Raw genomic sequence first — 27,212 nt, 5'->3', positions numbered from 1 at the left:
AGAAGGCAGAGGTACTGACTTCTGTGCGTGCTTGGGTTTGCGTTGGACTTCCTAGCACCATTTGAAATCAGTACTACTCTTCTTAGCAGTCTACATCAGGTATAGCTCATCGGGAGTATAATCGGGAACGTTTACAACAGCGGTATTTGGTATTAAAATGTTACCAGTCATTTTATGTATCCTCTTCTTTGTCTTTAGTACAATGTTTACGTATAATTCCGTCACTCGACGAATACACGTATTACAAGTTTTATTGTGCGATGATCGATTCTGTTATACGGTTTCGCGCTTATTCTCTACTTTGTTTGTAAAGACTCTCGAATTTATATAATTACAACATACATACGTACATATACATATATGTATATATGATACACGTACTTACACACACACACACACACACACCCATCAAGTTAACATTTATGCAAATAATTATTACATACACATCCGTCCGTTTACACCGGCGACAGCAAACGTTGTGCAACGCCTGATCGATCATCTCGATATTCTTGCTGGTTTTGCGGTTCGTTATCGTACACGCGATCAAGGCTGTCGATCGCATCGAGGACATATGTAGCAGTGTAAACGGATCCACTATAACTATTTAGCGAGGCAGTATGGAACATCATAATAAATAAATTCACGCCCCCTACGTGCGGGCTGCGATTATGACTGCGATGATGGCATAATAAAAGAATACGCGTATCTATATATACAATATCGTCAAACTCGTCCGCGCCTCTCAATGTTCTCGTCTCCGTTTGCGGATTCGTTAACCCTTTCGACCCTGGTGACAGGATCGTCTTAGCGTATGGACACGGTGAGTACTTGCTCGGGAATTAAGGGATCCAGTGCACTAATTTGCTCGAGAGCTCTTAATGCTGTTAACACTTTATCTACCGGCCTATTTAGAAATACTTTGCAATTTCGAAAAGAAGTTAAGAGTTAATGTGTAAAGAGAAACAAATAGAATTGAAATAGAAAACAGGCGGGTCGAAAGGGGTAAATGTCGATACCAAACGATTTTCGGCGGTCAAGGACACTTGGGTACGGTTTTCCTTTCGCCATGAAATTCGGGGAACGAAAATTGGATGTACCGTGAGCATAGTTCACAGACGCGCTCTCTCGACACGAGGTAACAATGTAGAGTCATTTGTCGGATCGGTCGAGTTCCTCTTGTCAACGACGACAATTTAACACTATTAATCGGCGAGTACTGGAACGACATTGACCGCGCCTCGAAGATTACAGCAGATAACTGTGCGATAACTGTCCTGCAGTTAAATGGAATCTTTGCTTCGACTAGTTGCCTGCAGCCTCGTCCAGGTTTCACCCAGCGCCTTTGCGAAGTGGTCGTCCACTGTGATAAGAATGTAAGATTAGATGTAGAGACAAATTAGTAAAAGGACATTTGTATTTCAATAGCAACTCATATTTTTACAGTGCCATAATTGGGAGTATTTATAATAATATATAAGAATTATATCAATTCAAGTTGGTTATTATACAAATTATACACAACTATTAACTTTCATAATATTAAATAAAAAAAATACATAGTTTCATTACAAATATATCGATGACCTTGATATCTTTGATCTTCAAATTCAAGGCAGATATTTTTAAGTGTTTTATCTTGAGTAACGCACACTGTATAATAATAAATACATGTTACATTGTGAAATGGAAACGTGTTCTTGGCGACTAAACAAGTTTTGGAAACGCTGGTTTAAAGTAGCTCCCAATGTTGGCTACTGTCGATAATGATATATGGTTTCTATGTATCTCGCAATACAGCCAGTGTCGTACCACTGAGACCAGCCTCTTTGTCGGTGGTGGTCGCATTGAAGACAGCTGCATACTCTTCTAGCCCCAACGATCGTTTAAAGTGTTCATCTATTGCAGGATCGCTTACGCCGCCCACAGTTCTGAGTCCAGTCCTTTGACCTCCTGCTGCCGCAGATGGTGTCAGGGTTGCTGTAGGTGTCACTGCAGTGTCTTCGATTGTCGTACCTGGTGAACAACAATTTTTTCACACGTATAATATTAATTTATTTTATATTATTACTTACGATAGCATGGCTTAACTTAAATTCTATAACTGATGCAATGATTTAAGAACGAAGTTTCTTAAAATGTTGCATTATTGTTACCTAATAGAAACTTATTTTACTCTGCAAATATTATACTATGAATTTTACTTTCGATATTTTTTGATATTTTAACATACTGCGTGCATTTTGCAGTTCCTTGGACATTTAAATTTCTTATAAATGCATAAAAATCAGCAGTCTATTTACGAGCTTCCGCAAAGTGAGCTGCCAGGCATCGCACAGCCTAACACAAGAGATCAACCGTGTTCCTATCGGGGCAGCACGGTTACGCGCGCATCTGCGTCTTGTGCATCACGGTGCATTGTCAGAGGACGCAGTCACCCCTCGTGACGAACAATAGGGGTCCCTGGAACCCCCCTCTGTGACGCAAGAACAACGCAACGCGCCTAACAAATTCGCGGCGAGACTTAGTTTGCAGCCGTCTCGTCTCTCTGCTTACCAGCTTGTGGCGTAGTGGGCACGATCACGCTGGGCCTGCTGTGATGATGATGATGAACCCTAGCTGCGGACATGTCGAGCGCCTCGCTCTGAATCGGGTCCCTCCTGCGTTCTTTGCGCCACGCGCTGCTTGGCTTCCGGTGGAGATTCGACGCCTTCGGTCTCTCCTCTGCTTGGAAAAAAAGAAAACAATCTCGATGTCAAACACGTACAAGATAAATAATTATCGATGCGTCGCGTGGATCGTACCGGAAACTTGCGAAGATTGTCGAGATCCGTTACTGTATTTCTTTAGTTGCAAAGTTATTTATATCTTTTTGCATGCACGTGTAACGGTCACAAATTGCTCGGATAAGAAAATACAAGGTCCGACTTTTGCGCTCCGCGATTATTTCAATTACATTTGCCTATTTTTCTTTGTACACCTAGAGACTAGAGATTTAGGAGAAGTACCATTTTAAACATTGTTACCAACCTTCCCCTATTTGTTATTCGTCTAAAAGAGGATTTGAAATATATATTTTTTGTTTCGCATATTTCACATTATGCATATGTTTTAATTTTTTCTTTAACTGTATATGCAGAGCCACCTTAAGATAATTTTGTGAAACATTAGAAGGTGAGTTGAGAAAGTTAATTGAACAAAACGATCGCGTAGCATGGTCCATTCATCTTTTCCCTGCTTTGTGCCTTCGTCCTTTGCCTTTAAACCAGTTTGACCGTCTTCCTGACGATCCTCTCACGGCTATTAAGCACTTCCTGCCTCATCCTGGGAACCGGACTCATCTCCACCACCCCTTCCCGTTCTGCTAGTCTACTCCGCCTCTCCTCGATCGTTCAGAGGGTTGTCGTTAGATCGATTTCCAATTTTAGATATCGCAACGAACGGAAGTAGCTGATATTTCATAAATATCACCTGATAACGGAGACCCTAGGACACAGGTCAACGTATCTCTCCATATCTCTCTCTTATTTATTGTTAATCTTTCTCCATTCCATTCAACAGTATTTGTTAACAATTACCGAAATAAGGAATTATTTATTACTCGTGCGTTGAACTATGTCAGAAAATAAAAAATGGTTTTGGACGCCAAATACTCGCGCGTTTTTTTGAAAATCGTGACAATCTAATTTAAACGTTCCTAGCGACTCTTTATAACCAAACTGTCCAGTGGACACCCAATACGCAAAACTTCCACGTACCTCCCAACTTGTACACCGATCGGAAGTTGTCCGTGTTGAGCCACGGTTGCCAGAAGCAACTTCTCCTTGACGAGACCTCCATGTTCGCGACCTACGGTCACCACGTTAACCAAACCAACGAATTCTATCGAAACGGAGGCCTCGAGGAACAGCAACCAACGCGAGATATTCCTAGAGTTCGCCTCAAAGATCGATTGTTCTCAATCTCAATAAATCTCAAATTCACTGGGTCAAATCGGAGCACAACAGTGTCGATAACACGATCGTCCTGCTCTTGGCGAAGAGGATCATCGAAAACGTGCCCATCCAGGGATCTTCTTTTCGCCAAAGAAGGCAGCCTCCATGACGTCCTGGAGCGAAGGTCAGACTCGAAAGGTTTTCGGGAATACAACCGTGTCAGGTCTCTGGATTAGATATCGACGATGCCCGAGGAAAATCCTGATAACATGAAACGAAAGAAGCGGTCGTGGATCGCTAAGATAACGAGGACGAGGACCATAATCGAGGTGGAGACGATTACGCGACACACGAGGAAACTGGACACACTGGAAACAATCACTCTTTCTTCTTCTCTTTCTTTCATTCGCTCGAGGAAGCGAGACGTTTCCGAAAAGAGCCCGTGGATTCGTGAATATCCCTCTAACACGACTGTCTTAAGATTCATTCATTCATTCGCCTTGTCCCGTCGCTTGCCCCCACCACGACGCGCGGAGAAGGTTGCCTTTTACACATGCAGAACCTGAACGCACGACCCGTAGCGATGAGTGTTCGATTCCGGTCCCTTCCGACAAATCTATCGACTGCGAACAAATTTCCAAAATACTGTTAAAATACATACAGTCTGTTTGAGACGAGCGTGTACGACGAATTTTCTTTTCTGTTTGTAAACAAAGATTCGAACGCGACAAGACGGCACCGTCATTCCTTCTTGATGCTTTGTTTATAAAGTTTCAGTTATCGTAGTTAACGTCCTTACAGCCGTACCCTTACCACGGACCTTCCAAATGTTATTCCAACCGTTATAACCCCCACCCTTTAATGGCTAAATGCATATTTGCTAAATGCCAATTTGTATTTAGACGATAGGCAATATCTGACCAAGTGTTAACTAGCGATTAATCCAAACTAGATCTTGGAAATCAATTTGGTGCCCGTCCTACACGTTTCTCCAGACACTCTCTGTACGGTTTTCTCCTCCATTGTTCACGAAATAATAATACTCCAAGCAAGATCAAGGTGCCACGTTATGCCCCGAGGAATCGTGAGGCATCGTGCAGGAATCCGTGGTATTTTAATAGCGCCGCGTTCAGGTAATCGTGCGCAGTTATCAGACGCTCGTTTAACAGCGAATCGCGGGGCTCGTGGGCGTGAATTCGCGGAACGTAAATGCCCGCAAGTAAACGCTCCATACTCAAAGTCGCGGCTCGAGGAAAATCGACGTTATCTCTCAACGTCCATATCCTCGTCGCTTCGTTAGCTTTCCCTGCTTCTCTAACCCTTTGCACTTCGGTGACGTCATCACGGAAATAATGGGCTAGGTCTTATTTAGCGATAATCGAATTTTTGCATTCTGCAATCACAAAAATATGTCTTTTAGTAAGAACACGTAGGGAATCGATACGTAATGCGACATATAGTCAAAACTTTAATAAATGTGAAATTATGTTACCAACAGAATATGACGAAAGGTTTCGGACAAAAATGGCCAATACATGATTTAATAAAATATTTATGTAAGAACATCTTTTCCCACGAACAAAAACATGTAAAACGCCCCGTACACGATACGATCTGTCGTACGACAAATCAATTCGACGAGTCTTTTACCCGTCGAATAATCCCGTCTAAATCGTCGTGCAAATTCACGAACCCATAGATGTAGAAGGTCTCTTGTGAGTCCAATCCGAAGACGTTTATTAATAATCCGAAAATTGATGGTAAAAAGTATTTTCAGAGCAGAGTTTAGCTGATACGAGAAAGTCACTGAACGCGCCATCACCCGGCAACGAGTAAAACTATGGTTGGTATTCGGAACAGGTTCGAAGCTCGGCATTCCATCGCACAAACACCACACGGACGAGTCGCCACACTCTCGCGACACAACCGAATGAGAGCTCGTTACGGTCTGGTATTTCGTCCGATAGGACCCAATGATTTATGAAAATCATCGCGAGAACGTTTTATGCCATGTAGCGAGGTCGTTAGCGGCCTGTTCGATATACTATTATTTATTTATTTCTCTCTTGTTTAACATCACGCCAGGTCAACAAATGGAAACAAGTATCCGTGCTAACTTTTTTAAGACAGCTACTACGATGCACGAAGAATGAAGAACGACAAAGACGGAATTGAAGCACTTTCACAATGCGGCTGGCCAAGGATACTCAACGACAGAGAATAGCAAAAAAATAAAAGATAATTCTCGAGCCAGTGCTACGGAATTTGCTGGTCAATTTTGAGAAGGAAATGAGAATTAATTGATCTACGTGTAATTTATTTACACTTGGATTTTGGAGGTTTCAGTATGCTGAGACAATTTTTCAATTAACCAATGATACTAGAAAACAAGAAAATTTTTGCTTTTCAAGTTACTACACTATTAGATACGTTTATTGGGCTCTTATTAAGATTTGGGTTCTTCTTTTATAATTCCTACTTGTACTACTTGAAACTTAGGATAATGAACTTGGGAAAATCTTGAGAAAAGAGATGCGACTGTCGGCTAATCAATACGCAATTAGATGAAGCTTATCGCGCGCGGAGATACCGGGCGCAACGATTTAACTATTCCCATTGTTTACGGTCAATTACGTGTATCGCGTTGCGAAAACGGCACATACCTCTCTGTGTAAGTTTCTTTAAACACTTTGCTTATCGGTCGCTTGTAAACTATTTTATTTTTTTCCTCGAAAACGAAGAGGCCTTGACACAAATTCTTTTGCACACAGTGTTTATTAGTGTTGTAGAGTAACCCAAAAAAGTTTCATCAAGATCCGTGCGTTTAGGCTGTTAGAAATGTGCCTTTAGACTGTTACGACGCGCCACTGCTTGTTTCCAACTTAATTTCGCGTGGCGGGTAAACTGAATGAAAGGGTTGAATTAGACTGTAGGCGTGACTTTCCGCGCCTCTGCATAGAACGAATATGCGCGTCACAGAAAGAGGTTCGAGTAGTGTCTTGCCAACGAGAGTGTCGGGGAAGCGGCACTTTGGTACCGGCCGAGGAATCTAAAATAAACACTGCACAATGTTATCTAATTCGACGTGAAATTGGCATTTCATAGGAATGCGGGCCTCGAACTGGGGCGAAATATTGCAAGGAGCTCTTCTCCTCTTCTTACATAAATCCTCGGCAATTCTCTGCCCGAAGAATTTGCGATCATTACACAATTAGGTCGAATCTTCCAACAGAAATAAACGTACTGGCAACTAATTAGCGAATCTTGGAGGATTCCTACGGTAGTACCGAAATTACTCGACGAAGAAAGTGTCTGACGAGTGGATGGCGCCAGAGAAAGTGGATGGTAACCCAATGTAAAGTTCAACCCCACTTTGTATTGGAAAATTAAAATACGTATTTAAATCTTGAAAACAGAAATTCTTGAATTTGATCTACAACAACTGCGTGTACCCCTTAACCCTTTATTTATCGACGGAACTAACATGTCCTGTCAATTTTCTCATGGTACTGTATTAACTAAACGCTTTGAAACCTATTGTGACTTATAAGTCCACTTGTATGAAGTTCGTTTTTAATTGGCAGCACAAGCTTTTTTTCTTTTGGAAGCTTGTTAGAGACAACTCTATGAGATGATATAAGACCAAGATGGACGCCTAAAATTTAAAAACTTTTGAGAAATTCAGTAAATAAAGGGTTAAATAAAGCGAGTGTATTGTGTGTAAACGTTAATTCTCGAGGAATTTCAACGTGTAAACTGACCTCGCACCATCGTCGCTGCCCTGGAGAGGACGTCCAAAGCGCTCTCGACTGCAGACATATCCTCCCTATGGTCGACGGTTCCTCGACTCGCCTGTGGATCCTCTTCAACGGTTGCACCCTGGACAGCCACCGTTCGCGAGGTCAGTATTCGTTGTCGAATTTATTCCCGACGGATCGTCGATTGTGGGAACCGAGGCGACGGAGCTGTCCGAGCACCAGGTCTTCGCTGACCCGAGGAGGCACCAGGTGGTTCACCACGGGTCGGGGTACCCGCGAGAGATCGGTGGAAGCCCGACACCGTTGTAGAAATCCGCTCTCTAGGGACAGAAGTCGAACTTAACTGTTTGGGGGACTTCCTCGCGGCCGAAGCCAGCACAAATAAAGTAAAACGGGGATTAAAAAACGTGACATTGTCTGTGGAATGCGGACCCCTCACCAGAGGCCCGCCTCTCGCTTCTTTCCTCACCTCATCCCACCCACCCTGCGTTGCTTCGCGAGTCCCCTACACACCCCGCTCTTGCCGTACGGACACCACGATCCCACTCCACCCACCGTTACTGCTGCCTAGCGATAGACTCAACACACATTTTGACTATCCAGTCACAGTTTCCGCTTTAATAATCAGTAAATAGAAACTTTAAATGTCGATCGTACGCTTCGGATTGGAATTTTTAATGAACAGAAATGAATTCTGTACCTCTGTATTCATTAACCTGATTAACCATGACCACTGCGATACACCTATATGAATATTAGTAGCCATCAAATTTTGTTTATTATTATTCTTCTACAATTACTGTAGTTATCGATAACATTTACAACCTGTTAGAATTATAATACTAAGCAACATTTCATGGCTACTAAAGTTCGCAGAAATGCATTCTAATGCATCCTCTAGCGCCGATTTCGCGACGTTTCGAGTCCATTGCTAGACACCGTACATCTTACTCCTACGTCGTGCGTGCTGTTCCTGTCCCTTTCCAAATTTCCTCGGAACCGGCGCCAGTCGTACAGCATCCCAATTTCATCTTAATAACATCCAAACAACAGCTAAACCGACAACCTATTCTACATATTATCCACGAATTCTTCTCCTTTCTCCTATTTCACGAAATGTAGATGAGCAGTAAATTATTATGTAATTCATACATATAGTTCAAGTGCACCAGTATCCGGGGAAAATTCAAAGTCGATTTTCTTGAAAATAAAAATTCACATAACGAATTTGTATTCTATGTTTCCGACTTATTTTTTCATGTAGAATGTAGAATCACTCCCTTTTCGCTTGTACCGCCAGTTACCGCGCACACCCTGTAAATAAATAAAATATAGGAGATATACGACAGGAAGAAAGAATAATAATGCATACCCTTTCGCTTGGGAAAAAGAGAGCAAGCGATCTCGCAATTCGGATAAAATACTTTTACCCCTACCTTCAGGCTAAATGCTCACCAGCTTTTCCTCGACTCTTAGAAGAACCTAACTGAGCGTTACATGCGTATAATTATTATAATCGAGTCAGTGAAAATCTCTAACGCTTTGTTCATACCGCAAATGGGCACAATTCTTATCTAGATGAAAATTTCGAATGACAAATAAAAGATGAACAGAATAAAGCTGTTTTGTAACCTAACCCAACGTTAATCCTTTGCTTGTAATCTAACGAATGAAAGGATGCTATCGCATACAAGACGAAAATGTATTATGGAACAACGAGGTGCATGTATAAGAGAAGTGTCGGAATCTATGGAACGTATTATATCGACTGGGAGAGAGTTAAAGTAGAGTTAATATTTGAGAGATCGGCAGAGTTTGAGCCACGGTGTGTATCGTTAAACGCTCCCATCCAAAGTCAAGCGAATTACAAATTATCGCGGTCGCTAGTCCGCCTCTCGGTAAATGGAATTCGTCGAAAGCGATGAATCAACGAAACGTCGAATGTTTCGGTATCACGGAGCGAGCACGCACGCGTTGCGAGTCCAAGCAAAATTTCATTCGAATGAATAGACGACGAGGAAAAAAACTCTGAATAGCAAATTAATCTCAACTTGAAATAATATCATTTCATTTTATATAACTCGGATTCTAATATACTGCCATCAAATAACCGATCGAAAATTGTTTATCTTTACTGGTTATTAGTACGTTTTTATTTGAATAAGACATTTGTTCATGTCCGTTAGAAACGTAAACGTAAACGCCGTGAGCTAAAAAATGACGCGGCGCGTAAATATCGACACACTCGACTCCTTAGCAAGTGACGTGAAGCGTTACGAGCGAAAAATCGGTGGAAATGCCGCGGAATAAGAGACTTGGCGGACAAGTGAATCGTTGGATTTTTCAACAAAGTATTCGCTAACAATGGGAGCTTTGCAACGCTTTTCCCACGAGGAGTAACGAAAAGGCATTTCCCCTTCTCCGCGTACTGCGTACGTCGGTCACAGGAATCGATAAAGGAATGTGGCGTAGCATGGAAAAAAAGAGAACGAACGCACGCATTCCTCGAGGTAAAATCGAACGGTTTTTTTTCTCTTTGGAATATGTCTTTACTCACCGAACGTTGAGCGATGACACTCACGTGAACACACGATCAAACATCTAGCACAACGTTTCCTGGCATGTCGAGCCGAGATAGGGCACGTATTTTCATTGAAAACGATGAAAATCTAATGGTATGCGGGCGGACACGCAGAACACGGCCTGTTTGACACGAAAGGTAGCCTCGGCTTCCCCTACTACTTGAACATTACGCTGGAATGCATGGCATTCGGTTGTTCCGGCGCGCTCTACAGGCAAAACTGCCAACCATGCTGTACTGTATGCGCTGAATCCTGAATCGCTCCATATCGCTCTATGCCATGATCTGTGTAAATATGGTTCGATGTCGTGCTTCGTGTTACCCTTTAAGATGCTTTTCTGTCTTTAAGAAAATTCATTCATCATCCTGCTCGTTTTTGACAAATTTCTTAGGCAACGAAAAATACTTACGCCACGCTCTGTGTAAATATGATTCGATATTTGATAATGTTTATGAAAATTCATAGTTCATCCTAATTCATTGCTCGTGTTTGAGAAATTTCTTGGATGGTAGAAAATATTATAGTATTGGAGAACTTGACATAACGTATGGGTACACCTCATTTTTCTGCAATATCTTTACACAAATAAGTGTTACTCGAACAAGAACTGTTTCGATCAATAGCGTATTATGTAAAGAGATAATGTATAATACGAGAATTTTTAATGATGCATCACTAAAAAGTAATACAGAAATTTGTGAGTCATTACGTAAATAATATTTATTCTGTGTCTTACCAAGCAACTTCAATGGTTTATTCATTGTTTATTTCTCTATGTTTCCTCTATTTGATCAATAAAAGAGAAGATTGAAAAACTTATTACAGTTTCTTACATTATGTATCGTGTTCTTATATACTGCGATTTGTATAAAAATTTTATTTATACGTCGTGTCTATACCAGTTCACAATTCCAAGGTTATACGTCACAAATATAGCATTGCACTCTTAAAATTCAATTATACAGATCCTTGAATACTGACATTATCGAATACAATTATGCAATTATTCATCACATAGAGTTCGTCTCAATTCTATATGTAACTAAGACATTTTCATTTGAATTAAAAGTGCGTGGACGCATAGATGAGTTTTTAAGATATAACATTTAATTGTTCGCCGTTGTCATCCTCGCCGTCGCTCAAGTTATCCAAGGTATAACAAAGCTAAAGTTGGAATCGTTACATTATACATACAACAATACTAACAATATTTCTGTATCATTCTGTATTTGTGTATCATTCTCGTATATAAAAAGCAATAAACGTATATTTTTAAAATATATACCTCGTCTAAATCGGGCCTTTTAAGTATTTCCTCTAATCCCGATAATTTTTCTAAATAGTTTGGAATGTTACACGCATCAAGTACAAATGATAAACCACGATTTTTATATTCTGTGATGATAGGTACAGAACATGCCGTGCAGGATGTAAATCTGTGTGTTATCGTTAACTGCATATCATAATTCCACAGAGATCCGCGTATCGTATGTGGCACACCTCCCAACAAACCAACCAATTCGGTGTCATTCGAGCTCATATTGTCTCTGTTGTTACCCATTAACGCTCCTGCCTCGATACTATTAAATATAGGAACAAATCGTTACACGATTTAAAAAACCTTTAAAGTTACTCAAAGGTCGCATTTTCTAATTTACCTTTGAGGATGTTGTAACAAAGCTATCAACAATTCGACGGCTAATCCTGCAGCAATTTGCGACAAGCCTGGCCTGCTAACAGTACATTGTTGATCTAGCGTTCTATCAGTTTGAGACTGTGAACAAAATAACGATCTTCATTAAAACACCAAACAATAGGAAACTAAGTCAGTGTAGTTCTTAATATACGTACATTTCCAGGCTGTGTTACATCGTTACAAAAATAGCAACCCAAATCCGAACCAGAAGGGTTTTTTATATCTAAATCTGGAGAAGATGGAATAGACGAATTGCGAGTACCGTGCCTCTGTACAGTAAACGAGTCGAAACCTAAAGCAGCGTTAATAGCAATCTTATTCATTGCCGCGCATAATACAGTAGGCAACCATCTAGCTTCCCGAGAATCCAAAAGAAAGAAGACGACGTCAGTATTTTGAATGAGTTCTTCCAATTTTTTCAGTGACTGTTTCATCGACTCCATCATACTTTTACCAACAACGTGTCCAGGCATCGGAATATGTAGAACCACACCCTCTGCATTCTATGGTGTTGGTGTAATTTGTATAATCAAGTTTTATTTAAGGAAACTTTTGAATACTCACTATGTTTGGTCTTATATTAAGTAGCGCATCTCTAGCTGCATAAGCTTTATACTTATGTTCTACAGCGTCCTGATGACAATATAAACTTTGTCTTACAGTGTTACTGTGAGAAACATTAGAACTATCAACAAAAGTTATGTTATTCACTCCCCAACCTAGAAGTACCCTTGCTACGGAACAACCCAAAGTTCCAGCACCCAGTAGAAGACATCTAAGATTACTAACTTTTTCTAAATCTAGATTTGGAACGAGACGCCACTTCATTAACTTCAAGTTTAAATTGATGGCTCTGTCTGATAACCTAATAAACAGTAAAGATGAAAATAAAATTTATGTACAAATAAAAATAGTATCAAATTTTTATTTTAAAAAACTACCTTGCTGGATCCATTGTATCCGATAAATCAGCTATGTTTGGACCTAGTTTACCATTTGCATTATTCTCCCAACCTACTAACTGACTTTCAAATAAATTATCTCTAATTATTTTATTATTTTCGTGTTCCTGAACTTTAAGCTTGAAAACAATACTTTTTTGTGCCTTATTTCCTCTTATAGATATAACTTTAATAGTTCTTGTGAAACAGTACGTAGGACAATGCCAGAATAATAAACAAAGAAGATTGCGTAAAGGCCATCCTGGTTCAGGGCTTATACAAGGATCGTAAAATCCAAAATAAATGTCCTTACATTCCTAAAAAATAACTTAAATGCATGAAAGAAAATATGCATTATAGTTACATAAAAGTACATATAATACCTGTAATTCTTTTTCATTGCTTTTATACATCTTGATTATATTTACGCCTGTTGCCAGATCGACGATACTCATATTATTTTCACTAGATATTAAAATTGTAAAGTAATTTTTTGATCCACTGTCCAGTTGGAGAAAACCTTTACATAGATCTTCTACTTGAGTAACTGTGAATTCTACGTTAATCGACTTTGGAGGTTCTTCATAATAGATTTCAGGTAATTTCAATAGAGTTGGATGAGCGAACCAATAATGAAATCTATATTTCTTTAAATCTGAATACGCTAATACTATAAACAACGACAATTTCCATGGCATTTGCAAACTAGATCCATCTAAAATACTATCCATAACAGCTTTTCCCAAGGTATCGATGAATGTTCCAGGATTGGTTTGCCGAAATGCTTCATAAGTATTTGTATTAATCATCTTTCCGCAACAAATTATTGACGAATTGTGAGAAACGGTTTTTATGTCTCTAAAAATGACCTATGTGGAGTTGATTTCAACTAGTACCTATTTTACTTAACATGTAAACAAGTCAAAATAATTATTTTTATCCTGCATATGTACACTTACTCATTAAACGATGTAAAATCCAATACCAAGGGATTGGTATTGTCTTCATTCGAAGACTGAAGACTATAGCTTCCCCATACATTAATTACTGCCTTCTCATCCAATTTGAATTTGTCTATTTTCAATTCTGCAAATTTTGCCCAAAACGTGTGATCTGTAGTAGATCTAAGTTTTGTAAATTTCACAAGCTTGGACATTTTTAAGCTTTCGACAGACAAAAATTCTAATCCAGAGCGCACCTGAAATTGAATAAACACTGTTATGACAATTATTGAAGTATGTTTGACAGTAGAATGATAATAAAACATAACTATATATTTATTTAAAATCAGAACTAGTCTGCTTATCTTAGTAACCTATACAGATCACTTGTTAATTGTCGATAATGATTGAATCGACGACAATATAGTACAAAAATACTAGCATGATAGAAAAACAATACTAGTTTGCATCGTAGAATTGTGAAATTTGTGAAATTTCTCATACATCGCGAAACACGCATGCGCACGTTCCATTAATTCGAATTGTTAAAATTGTTCACTGTTCAAAATTGAAGGCATAGGACCGTTAAAAAATTTAGATTAATTTTCTTCAGACTTTCTTCATTTCTATGTAAACGATAAACATTTATCAGAGAGTGTTATTTTATGATGTATACTATGACTATGATATATGTATACTGTATGTCTAATATCGTTTTGATAATGATAAGCAGTCCTCGTATCCAACAGAACGCAAATGTATCATGTATAGCTTTCATAATACTATTTGTATCTTCGTTTAAATAACATTATTTATTTCGCAATTGTATTTGGTATAGCTTTCGTGAACCGAAAGTGATGTATCTTATACGGTCGAAAATTTGTCAATAATAGTTTCTACTGTCATCAGTGGCACAACAAAAATGGGTGCAAAGGAACACTTACTACCATTTACCTCCTCAAAATAAAGAATATTTTACAAACTTTACGATCAAATAAATGTAGGCGTTTTAGGGTGAATTTAGTAAAAAGAAGCGCTAGAACCTGGAACACACACACTCGATAAGACGAAGGTTTTGCTTGTACTAAAAAGTTTCAGAAAAGAAAAGAGCAACGTCATGTTACAGATTTTCTGGCGCCACATTCAAAACAGCTTGGAAATTACTTTTTTTCAATAATCTAATAAAATGTTATAATTCGTAGTTGCACCCCTTGTTAAATTGGCGAGTGCGTCACTGACGATCATCGATGCGAAAAATGTATATGTACAGCACTGGTAAGACGTCACAAAGACAGTATGGCCGGACAGCATCGGCTGTCTGCATTGTAACTTTAGGTGAACGCTTTCCGGGGGTTCTAAGGGATATTTTTAAAGAAATATGTCGGATTATTTGAGGTCTGCTTTGGGATACTTGAATGGAGCGACAAATACAAACGAATACGTTGGACAAATACTGGAAATCAACAATGTGAAATTACGCGTGACCAGGCTACTCGCCGAGGGTGAGTTTCTGTCAACTCCTCGTTCGATTTCTATACCATTTCATTCAAATAAAATCACTCCTGGCCAATGATTATTCCTGGTAGCCTTATACAAGCATTCGTTCTTTGTTTTATTATCTTGAAACAATTCGAAACACACGCATACTCTGCCAGCACACTCAACTATCAACCTTTTGACATGTGTCAAATCGTGTTTTGACATTTAACGATGCATTACAAGTGCGTACTGAATATTCCGTGGTATGGTACGTTTTTGTTCTAATCAATTTTCAGACACGATCGAACAAGATCAATTATTGATGTATACAGTCAATCCCATAAGTATTTGTACTTTCTATGTCCATTGAAGAAATTTGTCTAAATTAAATGATAGGTTCGAGGTTTCCGAATGAATGTGTTATTATATACATGTATAAAGTTTATCCAGAATTTCAAAAATAACGAATATTTATGGGACTGATTGTATTCAAATGTCTCACACATAATGATTAGGTATTAATAAAGAAAAGTTTCATATCACAACTCATGTTATACGCATGTAATTTATACTGAATATCGGAATGGTGAAAAATTATGCAACCTCGTGTTTTATTTAAAAACACACACAGTCGGTTATATTCGTATTACTGTTTTACCTGTTATTAGAGAAAAATAAGTAGTTGTCTTTAAGACATTCGTTACTGTCAACATTTAGATAATACACTACAAACATTGTGTCAACAGGTGGTTGGGCTTTGGTATTCTTGGTAGAGGATGTTAATACAGGAAAAGAATATGCGCTTAAGGTGAGCCACGATGTATTTGTATTATTGTAGGTGTAGCGAATTAAGAATTTGTTGTGACGTGTATCCATATTTTCAGAGGCTCATTGCAGTCGATGAAGATGCAAACAAAAGTATTATACAAGAGATAGAGACTTTAAAAAAGTTATCGGGTCATCCAAATATAATTCAGTACCTATATGCTCAACGTTTGGAGCGAGAAGATCGTAACGGATATGAATATTTATTGGTGACGGAATATTGTTCAGGTGGCACGGTAGCGGATATACTGAGAAACTTATCATCGAATTCTTTGAGTCTTGCCCAAATTTGTAAGATAGCGTATCAAGCAACAAAGGCTGTACATCATATGCATAGTCAACAGCCTGAACCACTCATACACCGTGATATAAAGCTAGAAAATTTCTTAATTGGAAATGATGGTCTGATTAAACTTTGCGACTTTGGAAGTGTTACCGTTCAACAGATTTTACCAAATCCATCATGGAATGCTCAAAAACGTGCTACTTTAGAAGATCAAATGGCAAAATATACAACACCTATGTATCGTGCACCTGAAATGATGGATACATGGAATAACGAGCCTATCGGTCCACCGGTTGATTGTTGGGCACTGGGTTGTATCTTATATTCCCTAATAACGCTAAGGCATCCATTTCCCGAAGGTATGCATTGGAACGTGTGCGAAAGATAAAGATCAATATTTTCTGAGCCTTATATTGTTTTACAGGTAATAAACTTGCAATCGTTAATGGCAAGTATCCAGCAATTCCTGCCAATCCTCGTTTAGCCTGTCTCCACGAAATAGTAAAGGGATGTTTAGAAGTGTCTCCTGTTCGAAGACTTGCAACGTCGATGATTCTGGAACGTCTTGCAGCGATAGCTGAATCTAATAACTTTGATCTCAGAGAACCCCCGAAAGTAGAAATCGTAGTTAAAACCCCGCCACCTCCTAGACCCGCCCCACCACCTGCTACACCTACTCCACCACCGCGACCGTCTCCTCCGGTAAATATGCCACCTCCGAGACCTGCACCAGCTCAAACGGCTGTGGCAAAAATTCCTGTAGCTCAACCGACAGGCCTATTTAGTTCATTAAAGGGTGGTGCTGGTAGCATTCTACGTAACTTAAAGGATACCTCAAGTAAAGTGATGCACTCTGTGCAACAAAGCATGGCTAGAACTGAATTAGACGCAAGTTACTTAACGTCTCGTATACTAATAATGCCCTATCCAGCGGATGGAATAGAGTCCGCCTATCGAGCCAATCACGTGGAGGATGTTAGAGCGTTTCTTCAAGCACGGCATCCAGTTCCTGCTCGCATTCAATTATACAACTTGTCACGTGGACGACCCAACGTATCTAGGCTTCCCGGTAGACATATAGATTGTTCATTCGCCTATGCTTCGTCGGACTCGAATGCTCCGTTACTCTCTGCATTATATCAAATTTGTCAAGATATCTATCGATATTTGAACGCCGACTTCAATCACGTTGTAGTGTTATATTGTACTGTGAGTATATTTCATTTCAACAATGTTTAAATACGTCTCATGTTGAGTAGCATTTATTAACGTAACATAACATATACGTGTAATTTCATAATTTGTAATTGTTAAAATACATTAGTATCTAAAGATAGTAAATGCTTGCTGGCTACTCAACGTGAGACATTTTATTTCGCAATATTTGAACGCGTACAAACGAAGAATTATCTTTAATTATATAATTTCAGGACGGATATCGTGCAAGCGCTACAATTGCGTGTACATTACTTATTTATGGTAAAGCATTAAGAACCCCCGAAGAAGCGATAGCGTTATTCACAACAAGACGTTGTCAGCCGCCTCAATTACAACCTTCAGAATTTCGCTGTATTCATTACATGAGTTTATTGAGTAGCGGTGTCCTTCCCCATACGAAACCGTTGACTCTTCGAACTTTAATTATACAACCGGTACCGTTGTTCACAAGAGCAAAGGACGGTTGTCGACCGTACATTGATGTCTATAGTAACGGTGCGTTAGTTTACTCTACTAAGCGACCAGAGTACGAGGAGATGAGATTATTCGGTATGATGGAGGGAAAAGTTCCTTTAGCATTGGCTAACGCAACGGTTCGCGGAGACGTTACTATCGTGATATTTCATGCTCGACAACAACTTGGCCGCGTGATCGGAATTAAGATCGCATCGTTTCATTTTCATACGGGCTACATACCTCTGACTGAAACTGCTTTAACGTTCGAGAGAAAAGATTTAGACGATGCACCTGAAGTTGGCGGCAAGTTCCGCGTCATTTTAAATATTAGTGTAGCCGAAGAGAATCCAAAATTAGCTAGAGTTCCGGCGCCATGGGAAGCAGAATTATCCTCGGCAAAACCAGAACCCGATGCGTTATTTGGATCAACTTTAGAAATGGAGGAGACATTAGAAAACTTTAGAACCGCTCGATCGGAAGAGGTAAGATAGAGGCCTCGGTAGAACCGAATCCAGTTAATATCGTTTCTTTAATATTTTAATTACATTATAATTAGGTTCAGAAAGAAATACCCACTGCACCCGTAGCCGAAGCATCAAGCAACGTTAACGTACAACAAGAAGTACCTCAGGAAGTAGAGAACGTAGAAGAAGAAACAAACGAGGAAATTAAATTCCAAGAAGCCGATCTATTGAACCTAGGAATGCCAGACACCAGTACCTTAAATACTCCACGTTCAGCGAATGCAGGATTAGATATTTTTTCTAACTCTAGTCAAAATGAAAGTGATCTCTTAGGAGGTTTTGGTGTTTTTACTCAGCAAGAAGCGAAAAACACGGTACCCACGATTAACGATCCTGTTCAGAATGATTTACTATTCGAGCATGGTCAGTCTACTAAAAACGATAATGCTAACAATAATCTAAACGTGAACGATTTACTCTTCGATCAAAGTCAATCTACCGTTAAACCTGAAGTTAACGATTTGTTGTTCGATCCATTGGTTGGAAATTCTGCGAAGAATCTTTTGGGAAATATGCAAAATGCTACACCTAATCCTGCAAAATCTCCGAATATCGAGGAAAACTTGCCACGGAATTCGAGCGTTCCAAACTTTGCAGCACAAAACAAAGATCCATTCGCGAATCTTGCCAGTTCCCTAGGCTCTGGTCTGACGTCGAGTTGGAACGGTACACCGAGAAATTCAAATACTCCACAGTCTGCTAGTCCTGCGCCGGCTAGTACACCGATTCATTCGAGTCCTAATACGCACAAATCCAATGTAACTAACGAGACCAATACCCCAGAGAGCGGTACATCTGGCAATAAATCGACTAAATCAAGTGGAGATGCCTTTGAAGATTTACTCGGTAGTCAAGGATATAATTTTTTTAGTTCGAGAAAAACAGAGAAGGATAGTCCAAAGACAATAAATCAAATGCGGAAAGTAGAAGCTGCCAAAACCATGGATCCGGATCGACTAAAAATAGCTGAATGGACGGAAGGTAAAAAGGGGAATTTACGCGCTCTTCTCTGCTCGATGCATACTGTTTTATGGCCAGAAGCTGACAGGTGGCAACGTTGCGAGATGCATCAATTAGTTACAGCTGCGGATGTTAAGAAAGCGTATAGGAAAGCTTGCTTGGCTGTGCATCCAGACAAGGTATCTCATACGTTGAATTCAAATTCAAATATAAGGAACACATACATATCAACTTAAACGATAACTATACATGTTTCTTTTTCCTTATGTTTACAGCAAGCAGGAACAGCTAACGAAAATATAGCGAAACTGATTTTTATGGAACTGAATAATGCTTGGAGCGCGTTCGAAAATGATGCATCGCAACAAAATTTATTTAGTTAATTTTAATGTCTGTTACTTGTTACAGAGAATAAAATCTATGTCCATAATTAAGGTAGTTCCTAGTGGAAAGACCCGAGAATATTATATTTAATTGTAAGACAACTCCGTGTTACATTCCAGCTATGTTATCTTAGCTGTAGCGACAAAGTAACGGATTCATAGCAAAGGCAAAAGTTGAAGTTGAGTTGCATTTGAATTGCTACTGTGTATGTACATGCATCTTTATCATATAAAGCCTTGTAAGATCACTTACTGTATTAAGTGTACTGCGGCATAACATATATGTATATAAGGCATATGTAAATTAAGGAAGATTCCAAATATATAAAGATATTTTCCGGCCAAATAGTTTATACCCATCTTTTGCATCCTGTACCCTATTATTAACACATCAAAATTCAGGAATACTATCCAGACTTATTTTCTGTAACACTTGATCTTCAGAATTAATTTTTTAATTCCTTAGTGAAAATCCCTGTCATCCATACATGGGAGACCTGGCGATCTATCGCATATTAAACTGTTTCAAATTTGCAATATCGAGTATTTATCACTATTTTAACTATAATTCGTCATCTTGAAAAATTAAAGATTTAATAATAATGAGATTTTAAAGTTCAGTTTAAATTACAGCAACTATATGTATAAAAACTATATAAAAATTTATAATTACTACAATATAATTAAGTATAAAAAATACAACGATTTAAAATTGAGAAATAAAAATGATTATTTGATGATTACGGTAAAATAAATTACGAGTACTGCATACATAGATGTACCTATGGACGAATAGTGTAGGTGTGAAATTTAAAGGGAGGGGCTGCTCGAAAATGGCTGTTATGCACTGGGTAGGACGTCCAGAAGAGGGCAAGTGACGGTTCATCCCTGTCTTCCACACTGACCAATTGACATTATGTTACGACAATTGATACGGTTACCTAATCGATAGCTATTATGTGGTGGCTAAGAAGCAATCTTCGGGCTCTTCTTCATCCACCCCCGGATCTACGACATATGATTCACTTCGGTAAAAGGTAAACTATCTTTAATAATTCCAAGTTTATCGGAAATGAAAATAAATCGGCCGAATGAATTCTAATTTTACATGTAACATGTGTTTGTGAGTAAAAATTTAATAAATAAAAAGTAAATGATCGAAAACGAAAATCGCATTACCAAAAGTATGAGATAAAAAAACTCTCCAGGAAGACCACTCTGATACCTTTCACAATGGTACTCTTTTCGCGAGAGTACTGGAAATATAAAATATTTTTATTTGGAACTGTCAACAAAACGATATTGACTCGTAACGTGCTCGCGACTAATAATAACTAATACACCCCACTATGTATCACAGCTTTTAGTATCAGCATACGTTACTCATGTATTGTCATAATTATAGATTAGAACCTTGCATGGATAACACAAACGAAGAATGCTAAGCAAACAAAGAAGAGGAGAAGTACAAAAAACTTGAAGATGTTTGGCTTCTCTTGGAAAGTTGTATTTCTGTTTTTACTGGGAGTTACGTTATGCTCGGTAGCTTCTTGTACTGCAAATACTACCAAGTCTGCGAGGGCTCTCAAAGGACGACCTCGAACATCTTATGCTCCATGGCGTATCGTGCTAGGTTTGACTCAATCGCAAAGCTCATTCAAGACAGATATTCAAAAAGCATGGGAGAAAGCAAGGCTGGAGTCGTCTCATGCAGACATGAATGTATCCTACATAGAGGCTCCACCAAAGACGGATTCAATGTCGTATCCTCTATCGTTGCTGAACAAATTCTGTAACGAAATTAAAGGTGGAAAAACAGTGTTGAGCCTCATTATCGGGGGAGGATCGGCAGCCAGATTTCTTGTGACAGCTGCAGCTGCTTTAAATCTTCCAGCGTTATGGTTACCATTCACACACGAAGATTTTCTTCGACAGGTCCGTATGGGTTTACTTTTTCGCTAGGATAATTCGCATAAGACTAATCAAAGATTACAATTTGCAGGGAAACCTTGGACAATTTGAAAGTCGTATAGGCTCGAGTACAAAAGAAGTGGGAGCAGCTGCAGCTGCTTTAATGCATAGAGCAAACTGGCATGCATTTACTCTTCTCATCGATACCACTTTACTTCCAGTCACTCATCTTTTACAATCTAATCAGCCAACCTTAATACCCAGAACGATTATATACCTTCCAACAAATGACAAGACCTTAAGAATGAGAATCAGACGAGTAGCAGAAGAAGGAGGAAGCGGAGGAGTCATAGTAATGGCTTGCGACTTAAACAATGCACGAAGGATACTTGCAGCTGCCGGTAAATTTGAAATGCTCGCTGGAAGATTTTTATGGCTCTGGCTAGACCTCAAGGCAGAATTAAGACCTAACGAACCAAATATAATCAGTTCGCATATTATACACAACTCGAGAGCATCGGTTGCAACAAATGAAAATCCTGTACCAATAGAAACCATAAAGCAAAGCGCAAACCTTGTACCCGAAAGCCAATTAACGTTACATGCTTTACCAAGTTTAGCTAATGATATACATCGATTGCAAGAATACAGATGGCAGAACGAAAAAATCATAAGTAAACAAGAAGAAAAAGGTTTTAATTTTGACGACGACGATGAGGTCGGAGTAACAGACAAAGAATTAAATTCAAAAGATTTTATGCCAATCGGTATGCTTGCATTAAGACCTTCTGGCATAAAATTAATGGGTAGCGATACGATACTATCCAGAATGATAAGAGAAACTTCTCAGGCTTTGGACGAAACATTTTTAGAAGTAAAATCCAGGTTGGATCGGTTAAGAGAATTACAACTCGAAGAGAACTTTGTACCAGAATGTTTTCCAGAAAGAAGAACCAAATTTTTAATGAGCGAAATAAGGAGTAACGTTTCTAAGACCTTGACACAGAAATTGAGAAATTCTGTAAGTCAAATTTCCAAGGACAAAGCTAAATTTCAATTATTGAACTTGCAAGCGACAAGGTTCCCTGGAAATAAGACTCAATTGAGGTTTGTCAAACGTTACTATTGTTTAATAGTGCACAAAATACATTTGTGTTTCTATAACTTAATTATAACTTAATTCCTTTCATAGGTGGACCAAAGTAGGCACTGTTAAAGGTGGGAAGGAAGTTCACCTGGATACCATCATTTGGCCAGGAGGTGGAATTGTACCCGCATATCTAGAACAGGGTGGTGAAAAGATTGGCATGCCCATGTACCGTGTCGTGACTGCGCTTGCATCACCGTTCACTACGGTAACGAACTTACAGGAGGGTCTTTGTCTCAGAGGGATATTTTGTCGTCAAGGGAATACCGTGATGTGTTGTTACGGTCTAAGTATGGACTTGATGTCCTTGGTATCCCGAGAATTAGGATTTCGTTACGACTTATACCTGGTGAAGGACGGTTTGTTCGGCAAGAGAAATGGTAGAACTGGTCCATGGAATGGCATTATGGGAGAATTGGTTTCCGGTCGAGCGCAACTTGCGTTTGCACCTCTGAGCGTGTCCGCCCATAGAGCCGCTGTAGTAGACTTCACGACACCTTACTTCTTCAGCGGAGTAAGCTTTCTGACGGCGCCAAAGCTGAAATCCGAGATATCACTGTTTGCGTTTCTCTTTCCATTCAGTACGGAACTGTGGATCGCCGTTTTCACATTCCTAAACTTTACTGCCATAGCAGTGGCTTTGTACGAATGGTTCAGCCCCTTTGGTTTGAATCCTTGGGGTAGACAACGAAGCAAGAACTTTTCAATTGCCTCTGCTTTGTGGGTAATGTGGGGTCTTCTATGCGGGCATCTGGTTGCCTTCAAAGCCCCTAAATCCTGGCCTAACAAGTTTTTAATCAACATTTGGGGAGGTTTCTCTGTTATTTTCGTGGCTTCTTACACAGCCAATATAGCTGCCCTGATCGCGGGCCTTTTCTTTCATTCGGCAGTAAGCAATTATGACGATAAAAGTGTGAGTATTTATAATCGATTCTCAAGTATGTTAAACGAAATGTGGCTGCTTTAACAATAAATGTCGTTACAGTTATTGTTGCAAAAAGTCGGAGCGCCGAGAGCATCAGCAGCCGACTACTACGTACAAAAGGCAAGCCCACAACTCTGGTCACATATGGCTCGATATTCGTTGGCGAATGTCGCCGAAGGCGTAGAAAGGCTAAGAAATGGTAGTTTAGATATTCTTATAGCAGACACTCCTATTTTGGACTACTATCGAGCGATTGACGATGGCTGCCGTTTACAAAAGATTGGAGATACTATAAATGAAGACATGTACGCTGTTGCGCTTACAAAAGGTCATCCCTTGAAAGAAAGTATATCCAAAGTAATTGCTAATTACACGAGTACCGGGTTACTCGACATCTTACAAGAGAAATGGTAAATCACACACACATTCTGTTCTATTTCTTGGATCCTTCGCATTTAACTTACGTTTAAGAAATCTTCTCACTTTCAAAATGACAAGGTACGTTGAACTTTGTAGGTACGGTGGTTTACCATGTATTCGAGGAAGAGAGGATATGGACACGGGTCTCCAACACGAGCAAGGAGGACAACCCAGACCTTTAGGCGTGGCATCTGTAGCTGGTGTATTTTGTTTACTTGGCATGGGTGTTGTGCTTGGCACTATTATACTAGCAGGCGAACACTTGTTTTACAAATACACCTTGCCCAGATTGAGACACAGGCCGGAAGATTCTATATGGCGTAGTCGGAACGTTATGTTCTTCTCCCAAAAGCTGTACAGATTCATCAATTGCGTGGAACTGGTGTCACCGCATCACGCTGCGAGGGAATTAGTTCACACGGTACGACAAGGCCAAATTGCTTCTCTGTTCCAAAAAAGCGTGAAACGAGTAAGTGATTTTTCCTTTCTGAACCCTGTAACTGCCTCTTCATATATCTACAAGGTAACCATGTTCTAGAAGGAACACGAACAGCGTCAAAGACGCAGAAGTAAAGCTCAATTCTTCGAGATGATTCAAGAAATTCGACGGTAATTAAAAACTGCCAGTAATTTCCTTGTATAATCTGAATCGAGCAACGTACAGTGAGGAGTATAATTGAATCAATAAGTACATGTTGTGCAACAAGCAACGATAAACAACAAATAAATTTTCATGAAACATTTTATTGGTTCAGTTATACTCCTCGCTGCAACTAACAACTCGGCTCTTTCCCACAGAGTACAGCAAGAGGAAAAAATCGAGACAGTGGCAGAGGAGCAAGAAAAAGTATCGACGTTTAAGTCAGACGAGAAGACGGTGAAAGGACGAGAAAGAAGTAGAAGTAAAAGTCCCCTGATGCCTCGAAGCCCGAAGAGGTCCGAGAAAAGCAGAAGCTCGACCAATTTGTCAGGCTCCAGGCTCGGATTATCTCCCATCAATTTAGAAACCCCTATGAAACCAAGAGAATTCACTCTGAGTAGTACGAATCTCAGGGCAAGAAGTCCATTGGAAACCGTTGGACGACGACTGAGTCACGGTGACGGTGGCTCACCACCTCCGCGTCTTGGTTCACACTTTGGCGGTAGCGCGACGTTGCGACCTTTAGCCCCGACCAGGAGCGACTCAACCGGAACTGGCACGCCTGCGATAAAGTGCGCTGGTGAGACCAGCGGAGGTGGTGTGCCAACACCGAGATACTCTCGGAGTCCAGCGAAACGAGGACAATCTTTCCCAGTATTCGCCACTTTAAGACCACCGCATTCGTCTAACTATCAAATGTCCAAGAGTCCCTTACTCTCGCCTAATAACGAGCTAACGTCGGCTATTGGACGAAAGTTATCTCGCGAGTGGGGCTCCGGGACCGTCGACATCAGCAGATCCTCCGAAGCCGTTGCCGTTGGCGTTAGCGTTGGCGGTGATTCCACATGCACTTTGAACCAAGAAATGACCTTGTCCCTGGAGCGACCATCGCACGAGAAAATAAAAGACGACGCGCTGCCGATAAAGAAGCCTATACGACGCGCGAGAAGTCACGAAAACAGAGACAATGGTAAACTGATGGCCGATTTACCATCGCCGAGATTCACCGCCCAACCGGTGGTGGGGGGCCGATCGGTAAGCGAACGAACGAAAAAACAATTAGAATCTGAATTGAAAGCTATTTTAAGTGCCAGGGCCCATCATCGCGACCTGCATCCCCCTTGATAGATCGACACGCCCGCGCCGCTTTAAAGAGTTCTTGAAAGCAGAGCTTCGAGGATCGTTGCCTCTGAGGGGCTTTGATTGATTTAAGCAATATCAGATTTATAGGTCAATTTGTAGAGAAATCCGACAATTTAACAAAAGGCAAAAACACAAAAAAAAACACATGTTTAAAACATAGGCAATCTTCAGAGGGTCGTGTAATAACGAGAGATTTACGAAGAGCGAACAATCTCTTTCGTCTATTCGTGTTGTTGCGTACATTGATAATATAATAGGATATGTTGATTAAAGAAAAAAAAGTGCTAGAAACTTTCGTAGAAATGTCTTAACGAGTAGTGACACTTGAACGAACTACTAAAATATTTTCTTGTTGGCATTTTAACTCTACATTAACCGTCAGCCTGGACGAGTCTCTCTTGATTGTAATTATGTTTGTATGTTACGCACTGCCATATTTCTTCATTCAATTTCAATTATGCATTTATCGATATTTGTTTAAACTTTGATAAAAATTCCTTTATTCGCATAAAGGAACTTGGACGATTCCATCGTTAGGATAAAGATAAACATTGATAAACCACTGATTTGCAGAATTTTTGTCGGATTGGATCGCATACTGCCACTTTGATAATGCTCGTGATCATAGAGGGAGAGACTCGCCCAAAGGACTCTCGGCGTAGAATGACCACTTACTACGAAAACACACATAATCTCATAAATCTATCGCGCCCATTTCAAAGAGAAAATGTTACAGGCGAATGAAATTTTAACCGACCGAATCATTTTTTTACCGATTGTAGGTAACTCGCAATCAGCAAACATACAAAGTTCATGATTCATTCTTTCATGACTTCATTACGTGATTATCAACAAAATCTTAGATGACATGGTAATCGTGCGTTTGCTGTATCTACATGAAAAAAAAAGCGTATCCTTCGTCGGTTCGTTAGACTGATAGATAGACAGATAGATGAAATTTATTCAGGAATTGCACGCGAGACATGGTCGGAATTGAAAACTACCGTTGTCGATTGATGTTCGTATCCCGTTTTCGTTTCTCCTC

General features: G+C 39.7%; 3 protein-coding genes across 7 annotated transcripts; 1 reads left to right on the top strand and 2 right to left on the bottom strand.

Annotated features, from left to right (window-relative positions):
• Positions 1 to 145: 145 nt before the first annotated feature.
• LOC128889896 (transcription cofactor vestigial-like protein 4) lies at positions 146 to 10,830 on the bottom strand. 2 transcript variants are annotated; one of them, XM_054147973.1, is made up of 5 exons: positions 10,248 to 10,830; positions 7,694 to 8,010; positions 2,554 to 2,721; positions 1,810 to 2,013; positions 146 to 1,360 (listed from the first exon to the last, which is right to left on the bottom strand). In XM_054147973.1, the coding sequence occupies exons 2-5, from the start codon at positions 7,749 to 7,751 to the stop codon at positions 1,281 to 1,283; spliced, it is 510 nt and encodes a 169-aa protein (XP_054003948.1). In that variant the 5' UTR covers positions 7,752 to 8,010; positions 10,248 to 10,830; the 3' UTR covers positions 146 to 1,280. The 2 variants fall into 2 exon arrangements, with proteins under 2 accessions (XP_054003948.1, XP_054003940.1); XM_054147965.1 differs by lacking the exons at positions 7,694 to 8,010; positions 10,248 to 10,830 and adding an exon at positions 3,756 to 4,458.
• Positions 10,831 to 11,016: 186 nt separating this feature from the next.
• LOC128889861 (uncharacterized) lies at positions 11,017 to 14,815 on the bottom strand. 4 transcript variants are annotated; one of them, XM_054147907.1, is made up of 9 exons: positions 14,795 to 14,815; positions 13,869 to 14,107; positions 13,293 to 13,767; positions 12,910 to 13,226; positions 12,533 to 12,833; positions 12,124 to 12,471; positions 11,931 to 12,046; positions 11,558 to 11,852; positions 11,017 to 11,436 (listed from the first exon to the last, which is right to left on the bottom strand). In XM_054147907.1, the coding sequence occupies exons 1-9, from the start codon at positions 14,798 to 14,800 to the stop codon at positions 11,365 to 11,367; spliced, it is 2,169 nt and encodes a 722-aa protein (XP_054003882.1). In that variant the 5' UTR covers positions 14,801 to 14,815; the 3' UTR covers positions 11,017 to 11,364. The 4 variants fall into 4 exon arrangements, with proteins under 4 accessions (XP_054003882.1, XP_054003891.1, XP_054003872.1 ...); XM_054147916.1 differs by lacking the exon at positions 14,795 to 14,815 and adding an exon at positions 14,180 to 14,368; XM_054147897.1 differs by lacking the exon at positions 14,795 to 14,815 and having other exon boundaries at positions 13,869 to 14,368.
• Positions 14,816 to 15,111: 296 nt separating this feature from the next.
• Positions 15,112 to 26,421, top strand: LOC128894231 (uncharacterized). The gene is made up of 16 exons (XM_054155842.1): positions 15,112 to 15,352; positions 16,076 to 16,137; positions 16,214 to 16,799; positions 16,865 to 17,649; positions 17,871 to 18,596; positions 18,671 to 19,777; positions 19,874 to 19,976; positions 20,934 to 21,018; positions 21,190 to 21,217; positions 21,392 to 21,916; positions 21,984 to 22,999; positions 23,085 to 23,952; positions 24,025 to 24,374; positions 24,481 to 24,853; positions 24,923 to 24,993; positions 25,183 to 26,421. The coding sequence occupies exons 1-16, from the start codon at positions 15,229 to 15,231 to the stop codon at positions 26,147 to 26,149; spliced, it is 7,776 nt and encodes a 2,591-aa protein (XP_054011817.1). The 5' UTR covers positions 15,112 to 15,228; the 3' UTR covers positions 26,150 to 26,421.
• Positions 26,422 to 27,212: the final 791 nt, after the last annotated feature.

This window comes from Hylaeus anthracinus, unplaced genomic scaffold, assembly GCF_026225885.1.
Source record: "Hylaeus anthracinus isolate JK02 unplaced genomic scaffold, UHH_iyHylAnth1.0_haploid 0, whole genome shotgun sequence".
NCBI classification, from domain to species: domain Eukaryota; kingdom Metazoa; phylum Arthropoda; class Insecta; order Hymenoptera; family Colletidae; genus Hylaeus; species Hylaeus anthracinus.
Note: the sequence above shows the minus strand (reverse complement) of the source record. Positions and strands in the feature narration are given on the sequence as shown.